Below are 17,566 nucleotides of genomic sequence, written 5' to 3' on the forward strand. Positions count from 1 at the left end.
GGTGCTCTGGAGAAACAGAGAACTCAAACTTCTCATGTGAGAGGAGAACTCCGAATTCAGAGGAATAACGTTGCTCATTCCAGGTAACCCTTTGATAAAAAAGGGGAGCACTGCTCAATACTACCACGAGGACAGCCCATGGAGCAAGGAATCCAACTCCTCAGAGAGGATTAACGCTCGAAAGAAACACCACACTCACAATAACCCTCAATGGTGAGGGGAGCGATGCTTCCAGAGTGTGTCGATAGAGACACACTAGTTGAGTGGAGCCCAAGGTACCGGGGTCTAAACCAACTCAGAGAAAGGGAACGAGGTCAATAACGCGTAACCCTTACCATACAGGATTTCAGAAATGGGCAAAGCATAACTTGCACACTTACCACTAATGTGGATTTTAGAAAGTGGGCAAAGCATAACGTGCACACTTACCAGCTATGTGGATTTTAGAAAGTGCACAAAGCATAACGTGCACACTTACCACTTATGTGAATTTGTAGAAAAGTGCACAAAGCTTACGTGAGCACTTACCATAGTATTTGGATTTACAGTTTTCCAAGCATCTGTTTGCAGATACTCGGAAGTACTGGGCCAAACGGGAGAGGCAAGCTCCAATACAACAAACAGCTTTACTGTTCCTCTAAAAGGAAATATGAAATAGAAAGGTCGCTGAGAGAGTGTTCAAACAACAGTATAAACACTTTAGGCTGTGCAGAATAGTTTCTTGCAAATTAATGTACTAAACTCTCCCACAATATCTGTTATAGAGCGAAGCACGTGTGTGAGTAAGTGATGCCTGGTGTACCCTCGGCTCTGCTCACAGGCCTGCTCATTGTCAGACATTCTCTCTTTAATTATGTTTTGGAAACTTGTTCAACACAGCAATTATGTGTGAAGTGTTTCCATTGCAGACCATTTATACTGCAGCAGAATTGTTCTGTTGCTCCTTTACAAACAAGATCAGTATGGCATGCCATTGTCGGCATAAAGTCTCCTGTCTAATGAGCATATAATAATAGAAACAATAATAAAAAGAATGCTACTATACTGACATGTGCAAAAGCATTGTGCCTATAGTTTAACAGCAAACAACATTCTTGTGTCACATTACCCACCTAGTTTAAGATATGCCTCTGCAAAATGAGAGTTGTGTTTCTTCACTATATAAAGCCAACATTCCAGGAGACAAGTCATTATAATACTTTGGTACATTTTAGTCCATTTTGGAGCTTGGCGGTTTGAATAACCATCCATTTTACTCTAAGGTTAGGGTTAGACATGTTTCATGTCCTTTTATGTTTTAATAATGAATGTCAGTTTTTTTATTATTATATTTAAGTGAAGAATTCCTTGCAACTAAAATAGCCACAAATACTAACATGAGTGTCACAATCCTGGAAAACCGTGCTTTATGAAAAAGAGATCCTGCTAATCGGCACATTTCTCTCAGCTCAGTGTAGATGTACAGTAAGTCAGAATTAGTGTACATCTCTCTTTTCACAGAAATATAAACATATGGACATTATGCTTGATCATTCAGATCAGTCCTGGCAGTAAATTCATTGAAAACAACTGTCATGTTTTAAATATGTATGTATATAGAAAACCAATAAACAGTATACAAACACTTCTAGAGCTAACCCAATGCGGTTGCTTGGATTTCATGAGTGCAAGTGTGTTTTACTCGATAGTACACTCGATAATCATTTTGCTGCTTGCTCAGTTTACTTTATAAAAAGATCTTTGCATCACAGTCCTTGAATATTTGTCAGATCAATTTCATTGCATGCAGTCAATTTAGCATTGTAAATTATAAGTTCAATGATCTGTTGATCTGTCGTTTTGTGTTGAAACTAATAATAACTAACTAATAACTAATAATTTTGTATTTATTTATTTAGAGAAATAACATACAGCGCAAAAAAAGAAGAAACACATATCTCCTTTTGTGCTCTGCAGAAGAATGAAGGTTATACATATGTGACCCTAGACAACAAAACCAGTCATAAGGGTAAATTTTGTGAAATTGAGATTTATACATTCATGCTATCCATTGATGAATGGTTTGTTAGGATCGGTCAATATTTGGCCGAGATACAACTGTTTGAAAATCTGTAATCTGAGGGTGCAAAAAATCTAAATATTGAGAAAATCGCTGTCTAAATGAAGTTCTTAGCAATGCATATTACTAATCAAAAATTAAGTTTTGATATATTTACGGTAGGAAATTTGCTAAATATCTTTATGGAACATGATCTTTACTTAATATACTAATGATTTTTGGCATAAAAGAAAAATTTATAATTTTGACCCATACAATGTATTTTTGACTATTGCTACAAATATACCCCAGCGACTTAAGACTGATTTTGAGGTCTAGGGTCACATATTTGGAACAACATGATGTAATCATTTTGTAAATGATGACAAAAGTTTCATGAATTTACATCAACTTAGCATGCAACAATGATTTTTGGTATTTGTATTTCACAAAATTCAGCACAAAATGAATACAAAACCTTGAATACTGAAAGAGCCGCAATAATGTTCTGTGTTTGGTTGGATTGTTTTTTTAATTAGGTGCAAGTGTATGTCAGGACACACTGAAGTTACCCACTCCCGGTCATTCCTTCTGGTTATAGTGGTCAATTATTAAAGGGGTCATATGATGCTTTTTTAAAGATCATTATTTTGTGTATTTGGTGTAACAGAATATGTTGACATGCTTTAATGTTCAAAAAACACATTATTTTTCAAATACTGTACATTATTGTAGGTCCTCTATGCCCCGCCTCTTTCAGACGCCTAATTTTCTACAAAGTCCCTCCTTCCGACAAGCGCAGTCTGCTTTGATTGGCCAGCTGGCCCAGTGCATTGTGATTGGCCGAACACCGCAAGCACTTGTCGGAAATGTAACATCCCTTACCATAATCGCGAGCTTCATCTTTCAAAATAAATGTAAAGACAGAGCCTGAAAGGGGAACAGAGTCGCTCTCTCTCTCTCTCTCTCTCTCTCGCGCGCACACACACACACACACGATGCGCAAAACTCTGCATTTGAACAGTCCATAACAAATACTTAAACTAGTAACAAAACAGTAGCTGATTCAGAAGCGCCGGATTGTCATAGCAAAGTCAGAATTACTTCCTCTCCTAGGTTCACGAAACGGTCATCTATAAAATGCATTGCTGGTCTGTTGTAAGTAATCTTAAAGATTCCTAAATGCATCTACTTTCGGAAGGCCAAATAAAGTGCTTTTGCTTTCGTCTAGAAACACACAGCGTCTCCCTGACATGCTGCTTCAACACTAACTGCGGTTACTGAAACCACGCCTTCTTTCTTTGCGTGAACATTTGGGCGGCATTATGCTAATATTTCCACATAGTGAGGTAGATATGTGGGGGCGTGTTAGAACAAGCCGTTTTAGGGGGGCGTGGCAGAGTCTTAACTTTGATAAAGAATATCTCTTTGGTTTTGAGACTTTAGTCTTTGCAACTTCAGGGATCTTATCTATGCACAATCAGCTTGTAACACTCCAAAGAGAAAGGAAAACTTGAAATCGCATCATATGACCCCTTTAAACATCAGATACATTTTGAATGAAGGACATGCAGCACAGTCCTCAGTCACTTTAATGTCTTAATCAGCAAACAGCTGGAATTTATTTTTCCTAAAAACACTGTCAAAAGCTAGCATGAAGTATTAACAAAAACTGCAACTGCTATTCGTTTCTAAGTGCATTGAACTTTGATAAAGATTTTTTTTTTTAGCCAAGTCATTCTAGAGTATTTCTTTCTTTGATGGAAAACGTTCTTATAGAGCTCTTATTGAAACTGTTGATTGCATATATTGGTATCTTGTTAAATCTGAGCTCAATGAGTTTAGGTCTTTTTTCTAAAACTGAAAAAAAAATTCTCAGGGGTCTTTTTCTCAGAGGAAATGTCTGAGAACTATAGTAGGAGATGCAAGAGAATGTCTCCTTTGCTGTCCATTCAGTCTTATGGCTGTTTAGGAGAAACTATATACAGACTCCATCTTAGCATCTGCACTGTTGATAAATCTCATCTTGAATTCCCCTTCGACAGCAGTGAATTCTTCCATCGTAACCTCACATGTAGGGTGAAGCTGTGTGGTCTCTTTTGGATAGTTGACTCATGCACTTTGACATTGACTGAGGCAAGATGTGCATCTACGTCTTGTTGTTATCCTAGGCTTCTTAGAGTTGTGTTACAACATCTTTATCTCTATGCTCATGGGCAAAATGTTGTGGTCCTGGATAGATTGCCAGTGGTTTAAAATGTTCTTCATTTTTTGATGCTTTCAAACAATGGTGTGATTCATGGAAATGATTTTAAAACGCACAATGATGGACATAAGAAACCTTTCATCTCACACTTTTTAAAATGTTTTTATGTTTTTCTCTGAATGGTATTTGGTAGACCTGATCAAAATTTTAGACATTTTAAGTAATAATAAAGGTATGCTTTTTTAGCACAATGGAATTTTATTATAGACATATTGAAGTCATCCTGTTAACTGGAACTGGGTGTAAAAAAACTTTGTAAAACCTAGCTAAATAATTTTTACCTAGATTTTTACTGTGTGAAAACTAGGTTCCTCTGATTGAAAAAGAAATGAAACATTGAGCTATTTTTAATTCAATCTGAGTCCACAGATGCCCAACGTTCTACTATGTGTTACACACCAATCTAAGAAATGGTCTACAGTAGCAAGTCTTCAACGACAAAAACTTGAAAAAGACACAAAACAGCATTTGGTTTACCATATACCCTTCACAATAAATAAATTTTGGCATGATATTGGTTTTGTCAGGTGTCTTTGGCAAAAACAAACAGCAAAAAATCTGCTCAGATGTTAATGCTCTCTGCTTGTGTTAACACACACACACACACACACACACACACAGGTTTGTTTTTATGGTTTATGGGAACTCTCCATAGGCGTAATAGTTTTTATACTGTACAACCCGTATTTTCAATTGCCCTACACCAACCCTACCGCTAAACCTACCCCTTACAGGAAACTTTCTGCATTTTTAGATTTTCAAAAAAACTAATTCTGAATGATTTATAAGCCTTTTGAATTACGGGAACACTGAAAATGTCCTCATAAATCACCTTCTCGTTGTAATACCTATGTCATACCCATGTTATTATACAAATTTGTGTCCTCATAAACCACATGAACATGCGCGCACACACACACACACACACACACAAGACAAGCACTGGTGCTGATCAGATTTGTTTGAAAGGACAAGTCTGTGAATAACACAAAAGTGCTATGTTATCCTATTTTATTATCTTATTTAAATGCAGGGTCTATTCATGAGAATCTGACAGTGTGATTGACTCTTATTCTGGCTTGGTTTTCTGTAATTTGCATATCAATTCTTGTGGTGTCTTGCAATTTGAAACAGATGATTGCAGGATAAATGAGATCATATGTTACTTTTATTATCTCACAACATGAAAGGAGTGGTCGTTGTTTCTTTATATCTTTATTGCTCTTTTGTATACCACAATGCATAGCAAGGTTTTTGTTTTGGAGATTTGGAAATGACATAACTCCACCACATAACAATGATAAATATTTGGCACATGTCAGAGATGTGATAAGGTGAATATTGGCCATTCTTCAGTGGAGCAGGCAAACTAAGTTTGCATGCAACCTTGTGTAATTTAAGTGGTGTAAGGTGACAATTTTGTTATAATTTACAACAGTTTTAGTCCGTAATGAAATGGCTCACCACATGTAGAATAAAACCACATGTAGAATCTTCTTCTCTTCCTGTTTGTGGAGATCCACCTTCCAACAAAATTCAGCTCAAACCCTAATCGAATACACCAGAATTAGCTATCCTGCACTGTTAAAAATGTTAGTGTAAAATTACAGTATATTCCAGGTTACTTTCACAGTAAGTTCACAATGGGACTTCTCTTGTATCTAACTGTACTCTCAAAAATTGCTTGTAAACACAGCATCATACTTTTCATAACCCTAACCTTGTACTATGAAAGCACCCAGCATGCAGTGCAGCATGAATATATCATGCTGTAGAGTTTTTTTTTTTTTTTTTAGTTCTTGTTGTTTTTAATTAAACATATTATTAAGCTTATGTCATATTTCTAGCTACATTTTGGCAAATGTTTTTTTGTCACACTTCTGACATGACTAGATCAGAAATTTAAATATGAATATACAGCATGCATTGATTTCACGGTGCATTTCTGAGTACAGTAATTTATTGTATAATAATACTCTTTAATCCTGTAAATTCCTGGCAGTTTTTTTTTACAGTGTGGGCTTCTTAGGGTGTCTTACAACATCTTCATGTCTATGCTCTTGGGCAAACTTCAGTGGTCCTGGATAGATTGTAAGTGGTTTGAAATGTTTGTAATTTACTGCTTAATTTCAAACAGTGCTGTGATTCACTACAAATTGCTTGGAAATTATTTTTAACCGTTGCCACTCCCATAAACATTTCATCAAAGAGTATTTTTTTTATTTACCTAATGAAGCACACCCTTAATGTTTTTTTATTTATTTGTTTGATTGATTGATTGATTGCCCAATCTGCAAGAATTTGGTAGACCTGATCCTAATTTTAGTGTAAGCAATAAAAAAGGTAATAATAAAGGTCTCATTTTTATGCACAAAGCAATCTTATATAGACATACTGAAGCCAGGTATCCTATTACAGTTTTTTTTTTTTACTGCTCATACACGTTTTCAGAACTTTGCCTCTTTTTTTCAAAACTTTACACACAAATCCAAGAATTGCACACACAAAATGCAAGATGCCTCACATCTCTTGCAAAAGGAAGCACTGCATTCAAAAGATCACAAACACATCTCAAAAGCAAACATTTGCAAACACCTTTGCCATAATATTAATTCCTGTTTTTGTGCGTTATATAGAGAATTGTGTGTTGTGTTTTGCAAAAAGTGTTTTATGAAATTGAAAACTGAGTCAAAGGCCGAGAATTAGTGTATGGTTTTGCAGATTTGGTGTGTGGTTCTGCTGTTTGAGTGTCAGGTTTCAGAAATTGTGTGACAAGTAAAGATTTTGTTTGTAAGCAGTTGAAAAAAAACTGTAATCGGGGCTAGGTGATATATTACATATTCAATATGTTCATGATGTTTGCAATAGTTTGAAATATTGTGAATAGTATCAAAGCTATCATTTTAAACCGCAGTTGCAAAATGTGGCATTAGAGTTGGTAAATAGTGGCCATGCTTCAATGGAGCAGGAGATCTACCTTCTACCATCTCAAACCCTGATCAAATACACCTGAACTGGCTAATTAAGATTTTCAGGAACTCCTGATCATTACAAAGATGTGTGTTAGAGGAAAGGTTGGAACTGCACTGCAGGATGCTTATGGCGGGCCGGAAGGTCCAAAAATAAGACTAATAACTTGTCACTATACTATTGCCAGGAGCTACTGAGTTTGCCACGACTCGCTTTCCTCACACGGCGGGCGACTCACTCTCCTCACACGGCGGGCGACTCACTCTTCTCAGCTGGCGACTCACTTTCCTCACACGGCAGGCGACTGTCTCTCCTCAGCTGGCGACTCACTCTCCTCACACTGCGGGCGACTCAAAAATGTTACGTGGGTACAAAGTTGCCAAAAACTGCGTGACTAAAACTAATGTAATCTTCCTTGGTTCACCAAGACCACCAACACCCAGAGAGGCACATCTTCTTAGAGAGAATGGCATAAATGTTCACCAGTGTTCATTCTATCAAAGGGCTATAATTAATGGAAGCCGATTTCACTCAAAGGCAAGAACAACACTATCGAGAAGAATTAACCATGCAGTTCTTACAGAAAATTGTGCAGTGGTACTTGTGAGATCATTTTTCGATGTTGGGCTTGACATAGGCTACAGCTTTATCGATCCAGTTAGCACTGCCAAATTTACCGCGATTAAAGACAGACAAACAGGGACTATTGTCTCTGGGATAGTCAAGGAGAGCTGTATTTTGAGTGAGGTCAAATTAATTAAATGCACTGAAATAAAAACAACTTGTGTTTACTTTAAAAATGTGCATGGAGTACATAATTTACTCTGCATTCAACCGAATAAATGGGAGGTTGATTGAATAGCTGTGTGAATGGTAATACATGTATATAATGTTATATTGTATATTATGGAACAATAATTTGTAAATATCTGTCATATATTCATATTGTTTATTTATAAGTTATAACTTTATTTTAGCAAGTACACTACGGTTACTGTATGACTTTGAGGTGTTTAAGTCTATTCAGTATGTAAAACGCGTTGTAATACAAATATTGTTGTGCAATTATTATTTTAAATGTAAGTTCATAGTAGTTAAAGCCACCTAATATAAAACGGGACCAAAAGCTATTTTGTCAGTATTGAGAATGCTGTGTTTTATTTGAGTTCATTCTGAGAGTAGGTCTCTCTAATCTGATGATCTGAATCAGGTGTGTTAGATAAGAGATACATACAAAATGTGCAGAGCGGTGGGGTGCCAGGATTGAGAATACAAATGGCAATTCAGCCCCGCAACCCATATATGAAGGAATTGAAAAAGCCGTAAATAACTGGAAAAGTGATGGAATTCCAGTGGACAGTAGGTGTAAGAAATGTATGATTTAATACCAGTATTCTAGCCACTCTATAGGCGCTTTCGCACCGGAGGAACTTTTTCATAGTTCCTAGAACTATTAGCAGAATTTCCGCTTTTTGGCATGTTCGCACCACAGGAACTAGGAATGTATTTAGTTCTAGGAACTCCATTTGGGGGAACTAAATTAGCTCTTACTTCAGAGCAGGGTCTAAAACAGTTCTATAGCAATTACCAGTGACGTAAGTGTACACTGATTGGCCAAACACATAAGAAACACCGGCTACCTGCCATTTTTAAAAAAACATTTAAAAATATTTACTCCATGAACATGGAAAACAGTTATAATAATGACATTTACCTGTTGTCTGCAGCGTTGTGTTCTTTTCTCAGCCTCAATGATTTACAAGATGTCATAGGAGATTTAGTCCGATTTTCATGCTCTTTCAATCGCGTTAACTGTACATTTACATTCCATCTCTGTTATCATGAAACCCATGAAACAAAACAAAAACTGCTCCAAACGTGGCGTCCTCCATTCACCGGTTGTTGATATTTGTAAATGCCGTGAATAAAGACATCATTGTCGGCCACTTCAGAGTTCCTGCTGCTGGTGCGAATGCTACCAGGAAAACGGCCCGAGGGAGAAATTGGTTCTCTAGGAACCACTCTGCTGACGAGTTCCTAGAACTACAAGCACTTTATGTCTTCCAATGTCTCTTCTTGTCGTATCTGTCTTTTCAAGATCTGTCATTTCCTTTCTGTTTCAGGATTATTACGGCAATGGAGTGGCTCTCAGTGCGTGTGCTCCTCTTCTGCCCAAGTCAACTGCCCCCTCACGCTGCTGTGCCCCTCGCCTCGTCCTCTCAGCACATCCGGAGGAAGGACTGCCCGTCCCTGTAGGAATGCCTGTTCGGGCCTGGCACCTGCCTCTGCCCGCGGCTGCTCCCACACCTTTTGCCATTCCACCCCCCTCCAGCTCTCACAGGCTGCTCCATCATGAACGATGAGGTCATCAGCACTAACGCACTGGCCTGGCTGGTCTGCTCGGGAGTGTCCATCCTGGCCAACACCTGGGGAATCCTGAGCGTGAGCGCCAAGCAGAAGAAGTGGAAGCCTCTGGAATTCCTCATCTGTACCCTGGCTGGCACACACATCCTCAACATGGGTATCCCTATCACCATGTATTGCGTCATTCAGCTGCGGCGACAGCACTCCAACTATGAGTGGAACGAAGGACTCTGCAAGGTGTTTGTCTCCACCTTCTACACCCTTACCCTGGTCACCTGCTTCTCCGTCACCTCCCTGTCCTACCACCGCATGTGGATGGTCCGCTGGCCTGTCAACTATAGGTAAGCCAAAAATACTTTTTTTTTTCTTAAAGTGGGAAATTATTTGCTTTTAATGCTTACTCATTTACACATAAATGCTGTTTGAAGTTTTCAAATAGGTCAGCAAATGCATACCTAATAAACAGTATAAAACCTGCATCTCCATAACTGAGGTCGATGCAATACGCATCTCAATGCATAGCCAACATTACGATACATTAAAGATACATATGAAGCAGCTACTGGTGCAATGCGATACGATTCACCCCTATTACAATGCAGTGCGATCCAATTTCAATTAGATCATAAATTAACTTAAGAGCCTTCTGACTCCTAACACCTCGGTCTCCGTAGTGTTGTGATACGTCAAATTCACGTAGCAGCACTTCAGAAACAGTTTAGAGAGGAAAAATCAATCTACATATAAAATATTTTGGTCACAAAATAATAAATCATAAAAGTACAGTGCATCAACTAATAATTATATATAAATCAAATGTTTTTTTACAGAGGAAAATATGTTAGAAACAATGCATCGGGATACAAATGCCAACTTGTATCCAATGCACACTTTTTTAAATCGATGCATCACATGCCAATGCACCGATGCGAATCGGTGAATCTTACCATACCTAGTATCTTACCATACCTACTATTTCACTTTCTTTCTTATGATGGTCAGTGGAGGAGACTGAATGTATATATATATATATATATATATATATATATATATATACAGTGGGGCAAAAAAGTATTTAGTCAGCCACCAATTGTGCAAGTTCTCTCACTTAAAAAGATGAGAGAGGCCTGTAATTTTCATCATAGGTATACTTCAACTATGAGAGACAAAATGAGAAAAAAAAATCCAGAAAATCACATTGTAGGATTTTTAAAGAATTAATTGGTAAATTCCTCGGTAAAATAAGTATTTGGTCACCTACAAACAAGCAAGATTTCTGGCTCTCACAGACCTGTAACTTCTTCTTTAAGAGGCTCCTCTGTCCTCCACTCGTGACCTGTATTAATGGCATCTGTTTGAACTCCTTATCAGTATAAAAGACACCTGTCCACAACCTCAAACAGCCACACTCCAAACTCCACCATGGCCAAGACCAAAATTGTAGACCTCCACCAGGCTGGGAAGACTGAATCTGCAATAGGTAAGCAGCTTAGTGTGAAGAAATCAACTGTGGGAGCAATTATTAGAAAATGGAAGACATACAAGACCACTGATAATCTCCCTCGATATGGGGCTCCACGCAAGATCTCACCCCGTGGGGTCAAAATGATCACAAGAACTGTGAGCAAAAATCCCACAACCACACGGGGGGACCTAGTGAATGACCTGCAGAGAGCTGGGACCAAAGTAACAAAGGCTACCATCAGTAACACACTGCACCGCCAGGGACTCAAATCCTGCAGTGCCAGACGTGTCCCCCTGCTTAAGCCAGTACATGTCCAGGCCCGTCTGAAGCTTGCTAGAGAGCATTTGGATGATCCAGAAGAGGATTGGGAGAATGTCATATGGTCAGATGAAACCAAAATAGAACTTTTTGGTAAAAACTCAACTTGTCGTGTTTGGAGGAGAAAGAATGCGGAGTTGCATCCAAAGAACACCATACCTACTGTGAAGCATGGGGGTGGAAACATCATGCTTTGGGGCTGTTTTTCTGCAACAGGTTGCCACTGGAATCCTCTTCCACTCCTCCATGACGACATCACCGAGCTGGTGGATGCTAGAGACCTTGCGCTCCCTCCACCTTCCGTTTAGGTCTGGAGACATGCTTGGCCAATCCATCACCTTTACCCTCAGTGGTCATCTTGGAGGTGTGTTTGGGGTCGTTATTATGCTGGAATACTGCTGGAATACTGCCCTGTGGCCCAGTCTCTGTAGGGAGGGGATCATGCTCTGCTTCAGTATGTCACAGTACATGTTCCCTCAATGAACTGTAGCTCCCCAGTGCCGGCAGCACTCATGCAGCCCCAGACCATGACACTCCCACCACCATGCTTGACTGTAGGCAAGACACACTTGTCTTTGTACTCCTCACCTGGTTGCCGCCACGACACCACCTGAACCAAATAAGTTTATCTTGGTCTCATCAGACCAAGGTTCCAGTAATCCATGTCCTTAGTCTGCTTGTCTTCAGCAAACTATTTGCGGGCTTTCTTGTGCATCATCTTTAGAAGAGGCTTCCTTCTGGGACGACAGCCATGCAGACCAATTTGATGCAGTGTGCAGCGTATGGTCTGAGCACTGACAGGCTGACCCCCCACCCCTTCAACCTCTGCAGCAATGCTGGCAGCACTCATACGTCTATTTCCCAAACACAACCTCTGGATATGACGCTGAGTACATGCACTCTTCTTTGCTCGATCATGGCAAGGCCTGTTCTGAGTGGAACCTGTCCGGTTAAACCGCTGTATGGTCTTGGCCACCATGCTGCAGCTCAGTTTCAGGGTCTTGGCAATCTTCTTATTCGGGCCTAACGACTCTAAACTCATGCTGAAACCAAGGCACAGTTACGTACCTAAAGTGCTGTCCACTCCGTTCAGAGCACAGGTCATTACGCTCTCCGCGCTTCCTCCAACTGAAGAGGACAGAGAGCTATCTCTGCTCTGCCCCGTCAGAGCTTTGAGAATCTATATTGAGCGTTCCGCTCCCTATAGGCGATCGGAACAACTCTTTGTTAGCTTTGGTAACTGCACCAAAGGGCTTCCGGTCATGAAGCAAAGACTCTCTAGATGGATAGTAGACTCCATCTCGCTAGCGTACTCTTCTTTGGGCCTCCAATGCTCCATTGGAGTACGGGCCCACTCGACTAGAGGCATCACCTCATCTTGGGCATGGTCCAGTGGTGTGTCCATTGCTGATATTTGTGAGACGACCTGCTGGGCCTCGCCGTCCACATTCGCATAGTTTTATAACCTGGAAATCTTGGCCTTGCAGGCCAGGGTCCTTTCCGCTTGAAGTGACATGCGCTGCGTAAACAGATCTGGCAGAGAGCCCTTGGCCGTATCACGCCCATGTTCTCTGACATTGTTTCACCTGTTATCTCTCGATCCCTGGGTGTCGAAGTTAAGGGAATACTCTGGAATGATTAACCAGGAAGACCTAGTGTGACCTAGGAAGCTCAGCCCGTCTTAGCCTTGGGTTATTGTTAACTTCTATATGAGCATTGGTTGCTTATGGAAGTTTATACCTTTAGTCGTTCCACTACATTAGCATGGCATGATTGTACTTTGTTCCCATATGCATCTAAGCAGATGCAGTACGAGTGTAGTATCGAAAGGGAACGTACTCGAATACTAACATAACCTTGGTTCCCTGAGATACGGCAATGAGTACTGCGTTGCTAGCCGTGCTATGTAGCTGCATGACTCAGTCACCACTTCAGTCGAAGTAACCTGAGAATCCTCTGGCGAGCACCCGCTTATATAGCCAGTTGCCCCGCCCATTCTGGCGGGCTTTGGCAGGCTTCATCACCATAGGCTCGTGCAGCTCCGCTGCCGAGCCATTGGTTAGTCTTTTAATCACTGCACGAACCAATGGTTCAGTTATCAGTTATCTTAAGTAACAGTTCTCAGAGCATTTGAATGCATGGTTATTTGTTTAGATATCATTTCAAATCCTATATTTTTAGAATACAAAGGTTTGAAACTTAGTTGATAGTTTTAAAATGCCAATTCTCCAAAATTCTAAATTCAATTTGAACTGAACAGTCATTTATGCACATTACTTAGTGGTTGCACTGTTTCTTGAACTGAGCCATACTTGCTCAGAGGAAATTGGCAGGAGACATCTTTACAATGGCCTAGAGGCAGGAATAGGTCTAGATCACTTTTTGATTTCATACTGAGTTACAAAGGAAATGTCATTGTATGAAAAACAATTACTTGAACAATTTTTGAAGGATTTAGATTGAATCTTCTTTATTCTTTAAGAAAACCTTATATCCTTTATTTACACCAGTAAACATTAACAGGGTCCTATTATGCTCTTTTACAAAGTCTTGATTTTGTTTTGGGGGTGTACTAGAACAGGCTGTCATACTAGGTTGTTCGAAAAACAATTATTTTTCACATATTTTACATTACTACAACACCTCTCCACCCAGTCTGGCATGAACGGCTCGAATAGTTCCTGTATCAAATGAAGGCCCACCTTCTGAAATATGAAATGTGCTCTGATTGGTTAGCTGGGCCAGTGTGTATTGTGATTGGCTCCACTCGGCGCCTGGTCGGGAAACATCATGTCCCTTACCATAGCCGCCTGCGAGCTTCAGTGTAAATATTGCATCAGAATCAAATCAATTTGAGTGCGATTTAAACCCGGATGATTGTAACCACTCTAAGTTCGTCTGCCTTGGGAAAGCTAGCATGTCTCCAACATAGTGATAACACTCATTGCCTTCTCTAGTGCAGCTCAACCAGGTCTCGTCCCATTCGTCGATATTTGTGATATCACAAATCCCGGAAAATATGCGTTGTAGTCCAAACGAGTCGTTCGTCGTAGGTTTTGAAAAGTAACTTTGCAGATATTTTTTATGCTCAAACAGCAACATTACAGACTAACTAAAGTTGAAAAAGTGAAAAAGCATAGTAGGACCCCTTTAAAACGTTTCAGTCATGACAACTCTTGTGATAGTTTTAGCATATTAATGGATATGAAAATGTTAATGTATTTGGTCTTGGCAGACTAGCTTTGCTAAGTATGCAGCTGTAGAGCAAGTATACAAACATGCTACTTCCAATACATACACAAACATGCTGCTGTGAGTATATAAGATATGCTGCTGCTATACAACACAATGTTCATTTTGGATGCCTCCTTCATCTAACACACCTGATTCAACTCAGTAGTGACTGCAAAAGGTTTTGGGTGTGACTGATGAGGAAGAACCCATGGGGTACATTTGCATTTTAGTTCAGAACTTTGGATCCATAAGGACTAAAGTCATTTTTTCCCTCTCGATCCTTGAGTCAAGCACTACAAAGACATTTATATCTTATAAATTTATATTTTATTACACCCTGTTTTTTTTTCAACGCCTCCTAGACTGTTAGTCCAATTCAAACTAAACTTGATGCTTATTATCTAGAGACCATCATGACAAATATTATCAAACTAATGTTGATACATCAAAGCATATATAAATAGAAATAAGCAAATGAAATGGTCACTTAATGAAACTTCATATACGTATACAACAGGACATTCTCAGTACACATGCACTCAGTACACAGTACACATGCTCAGTACACATGCACAAAGATGCAATGAAATTCCAACCATAGGGGGAACTACAACTGAAAAACACTTGTAATTCCGCAGCTGTATCATTAATCAAGTTAAACATGTATATTTGTGTTCTTTGGGTCAAAATTTAACATATTTTGAATCTTAAAACATAAAATCAGAATGGCTGACATATTAATACACTGTCCCTGCATCCCAATGTGCATGCTATCCATTCTAAATAGTATGTGAGATTAGAATAAGTGCGTCCCAAATCATAATCTTCAACAGTATACTAAAAAAAATCTGTAAAAATAGGGCACAATATACTGTATAATTTGAAGTAAGTTTTCCGTGTTTGTATTTTTTTTTTTACAGGTGTTTTACCAGCATTTTGAATTTTACACTTCATTGCATTGTGTTTTAGAGTTAAAAGAAATGCCCGTAAAATTAATGAATAATGTCGTGTGTAATGAGCTGCCAGTACTTTTTCTGTTATTTTATGGATTTATTTTTTACAGAGTATGTTGAAAAGTAAACTAAATGTTCCCAGATCAGATAGTCTACTATATCCGGTAGATTTTCGAGGTGTGGATGCGTGCACACTCAAATGGCTAATATTGCCCACAACCCATTGCGCTTTGGAGAAGGATTCAGAAATACAAACACAAAATACAAAGAAATACAAACACGAATAAAAAGCGTTTGCAATATATGAGCATAAAAAAATAAATAAAAAAAAACTAGGTGGATGTGCCATACCGATGTTTATGCACAGCGGTTTAGATTTGGGTGACTAATAATCAACATTTAACCTGATAAAGAAATAATAATAATAATGTTATCCGTGTTATATTTAATCTTTAACAACAATGTGGACTTTTATAAAGATCCGTTTGGTCATTACTTTTAAATGCATCTTTATACAAAAATAGTTCTCCACATAAAGACCCACGGCTGGCAGATCAACGTGCTTCTTCTTTTCTCTCTGATACAGTAGGAAATTAAATTAAATGAAATGTGGAGGATGTTAACTGTGACAAGTTGATTGGCAGGCCAGTTTACCGTGACAGGATGCACGTTAAAGCCACAATGTTATGATGTGATAGTATGTCCCAAAGCTTGTCTACTCTTTTGCTACACACTCAAAAGTATGTACTTTTTATTCACAAAAAGAGTACATACTTTAAGGACGTACTATAAGTGGGTGAACTGGGATGCAGCAAAGATGTGACTGTGTACCAAATCGTATGAGAATTGGCCACAAGGTGGCATTATAATACTGTAAAGCAACTTTGTCTTTGCTAATAACTCTGTTTCCATGTATGCCAGCATAAAAAGGGTTATTTTGTAAGAATACTTGCATCAAGCCTATGAAATGTATGTCTTTAAAAATTTTGCACTGAATCATTAATGAATGATGTCTTGAGTGCAGAAAGTCCAAACTTGACAAAATTAGTGCACATGGAACACAAAATATTCTAAGGAAATTATGACAAGGTATCCGGGCTAGGATAAACTAGGTATCCGGGCTAGGCTAGCAGCTAACCCACACAAGCCGGCTATCCCCACCATCGTACTGGCTAACGTACGCTCTTTGGACAATAAACTGGACAACATCCGACTACTATGCTCAACTCAGAGGACTGTAAGAGACTGTTGTGTTTTTGTGTTCACGGAAACATGGCTCAACAACAGCGTTCTGGACTGCGCTATTCATCTCAATCAGCTGACATGCTATCGAGTGGACAGAGTTCTCGTCGAGGGAGGTAAGACCCGCGGCAGAGGGCTTTGTGTTTACATCAGTCTATGGACTCCTGAAGACGCGGAATGCTGCCTTCAGAGCTAGAGATGAGGTGGGCTTGAAGACAGCTAGGGCCAACCTTTCCCGCGGCATCAGGAAGGCAAATACTGTCACTTTATACACACTTTTGCACTACAATTAATTTTTTTTGCACTACAATCATTATATCTGCACTGTTGTTTACTTTACTGGTTTTGCACTCTATCTGCCATATGCCTTGTGCTTTATATATATATATGGTACATTTTACCTTATTTGTATATTTGTATAGTTGTATTTTTTGTATTTTGTATTTAATCTGTATCTATCTGTATTTATGTTCTACTGTAGTGTTATCTGTATGCACCAAGGGTCTGAGAGTAACGCAATTTAAATTATCTGTGTGTATGTGCTGTACATGTGGAAGAATTGACAATAAAGCAGACTTGACTTGACAACTTTCATAAATTTCAGACGCTCAGGGGGTCTAACAGCATTTTCTAAAAACTCTGCCATTTATATCAGCGGGAATACTACTATAGATGAAGGCCATAAGCATTTTTATCAGGCTGCTATGTGTAAGTTC

The 17,566-nt window shown here is 39.1% G+C and overlaps 1 protein-coding gene across 4 annotated transcripts in view; it reads left to right on the forward strand.

Moving 5' to 3' along the window:
• The window catches only part of gpr153 (G protein-coupled receptor 153), a 63,100-nt gene that overhangs the window by 5,601 nt on the left and 39,933 nt on the right, over positions 1-17,566 (forward strand). For all 4 annotated transcript variants that reach the window (XR_001610300.1, XR_001610299.1, XR_001610301.1 and 1 more), the window contains exon 2: positions 9,398-9,979. Coding sequence is in view for 1 of the 4 variants with exons in the window: in XM_016286299.1 (XP_016141785.1) it covers positions 9,627-9,979 (353 nt within the window). In the remaining 3 variants the exon portion in view is untranslated. The remainder of the gene's footprint in view (positions 1-9,397; positions 9,980-17,566) is intronic.

The sequence above is a fragment of the Sinocyclocheilus grahami genome, unplaced genomic scaffold (assembly GCF_001515645.1).
Source record: "Sinocyclocheilus grahami isolate Dianchi unplaced genomic scaffold, SAMN03320097.WGS_v1.1 scaffold208.1, whole genome shotgun sequence".
NCBI classification, from domain to species: Eukaryota; Metazoa; Chordata; class Actinopteri; order Cypriniformes; family Cyprinidae; genus Sinocyclocheilus; species Sinocyclocheilus grahami.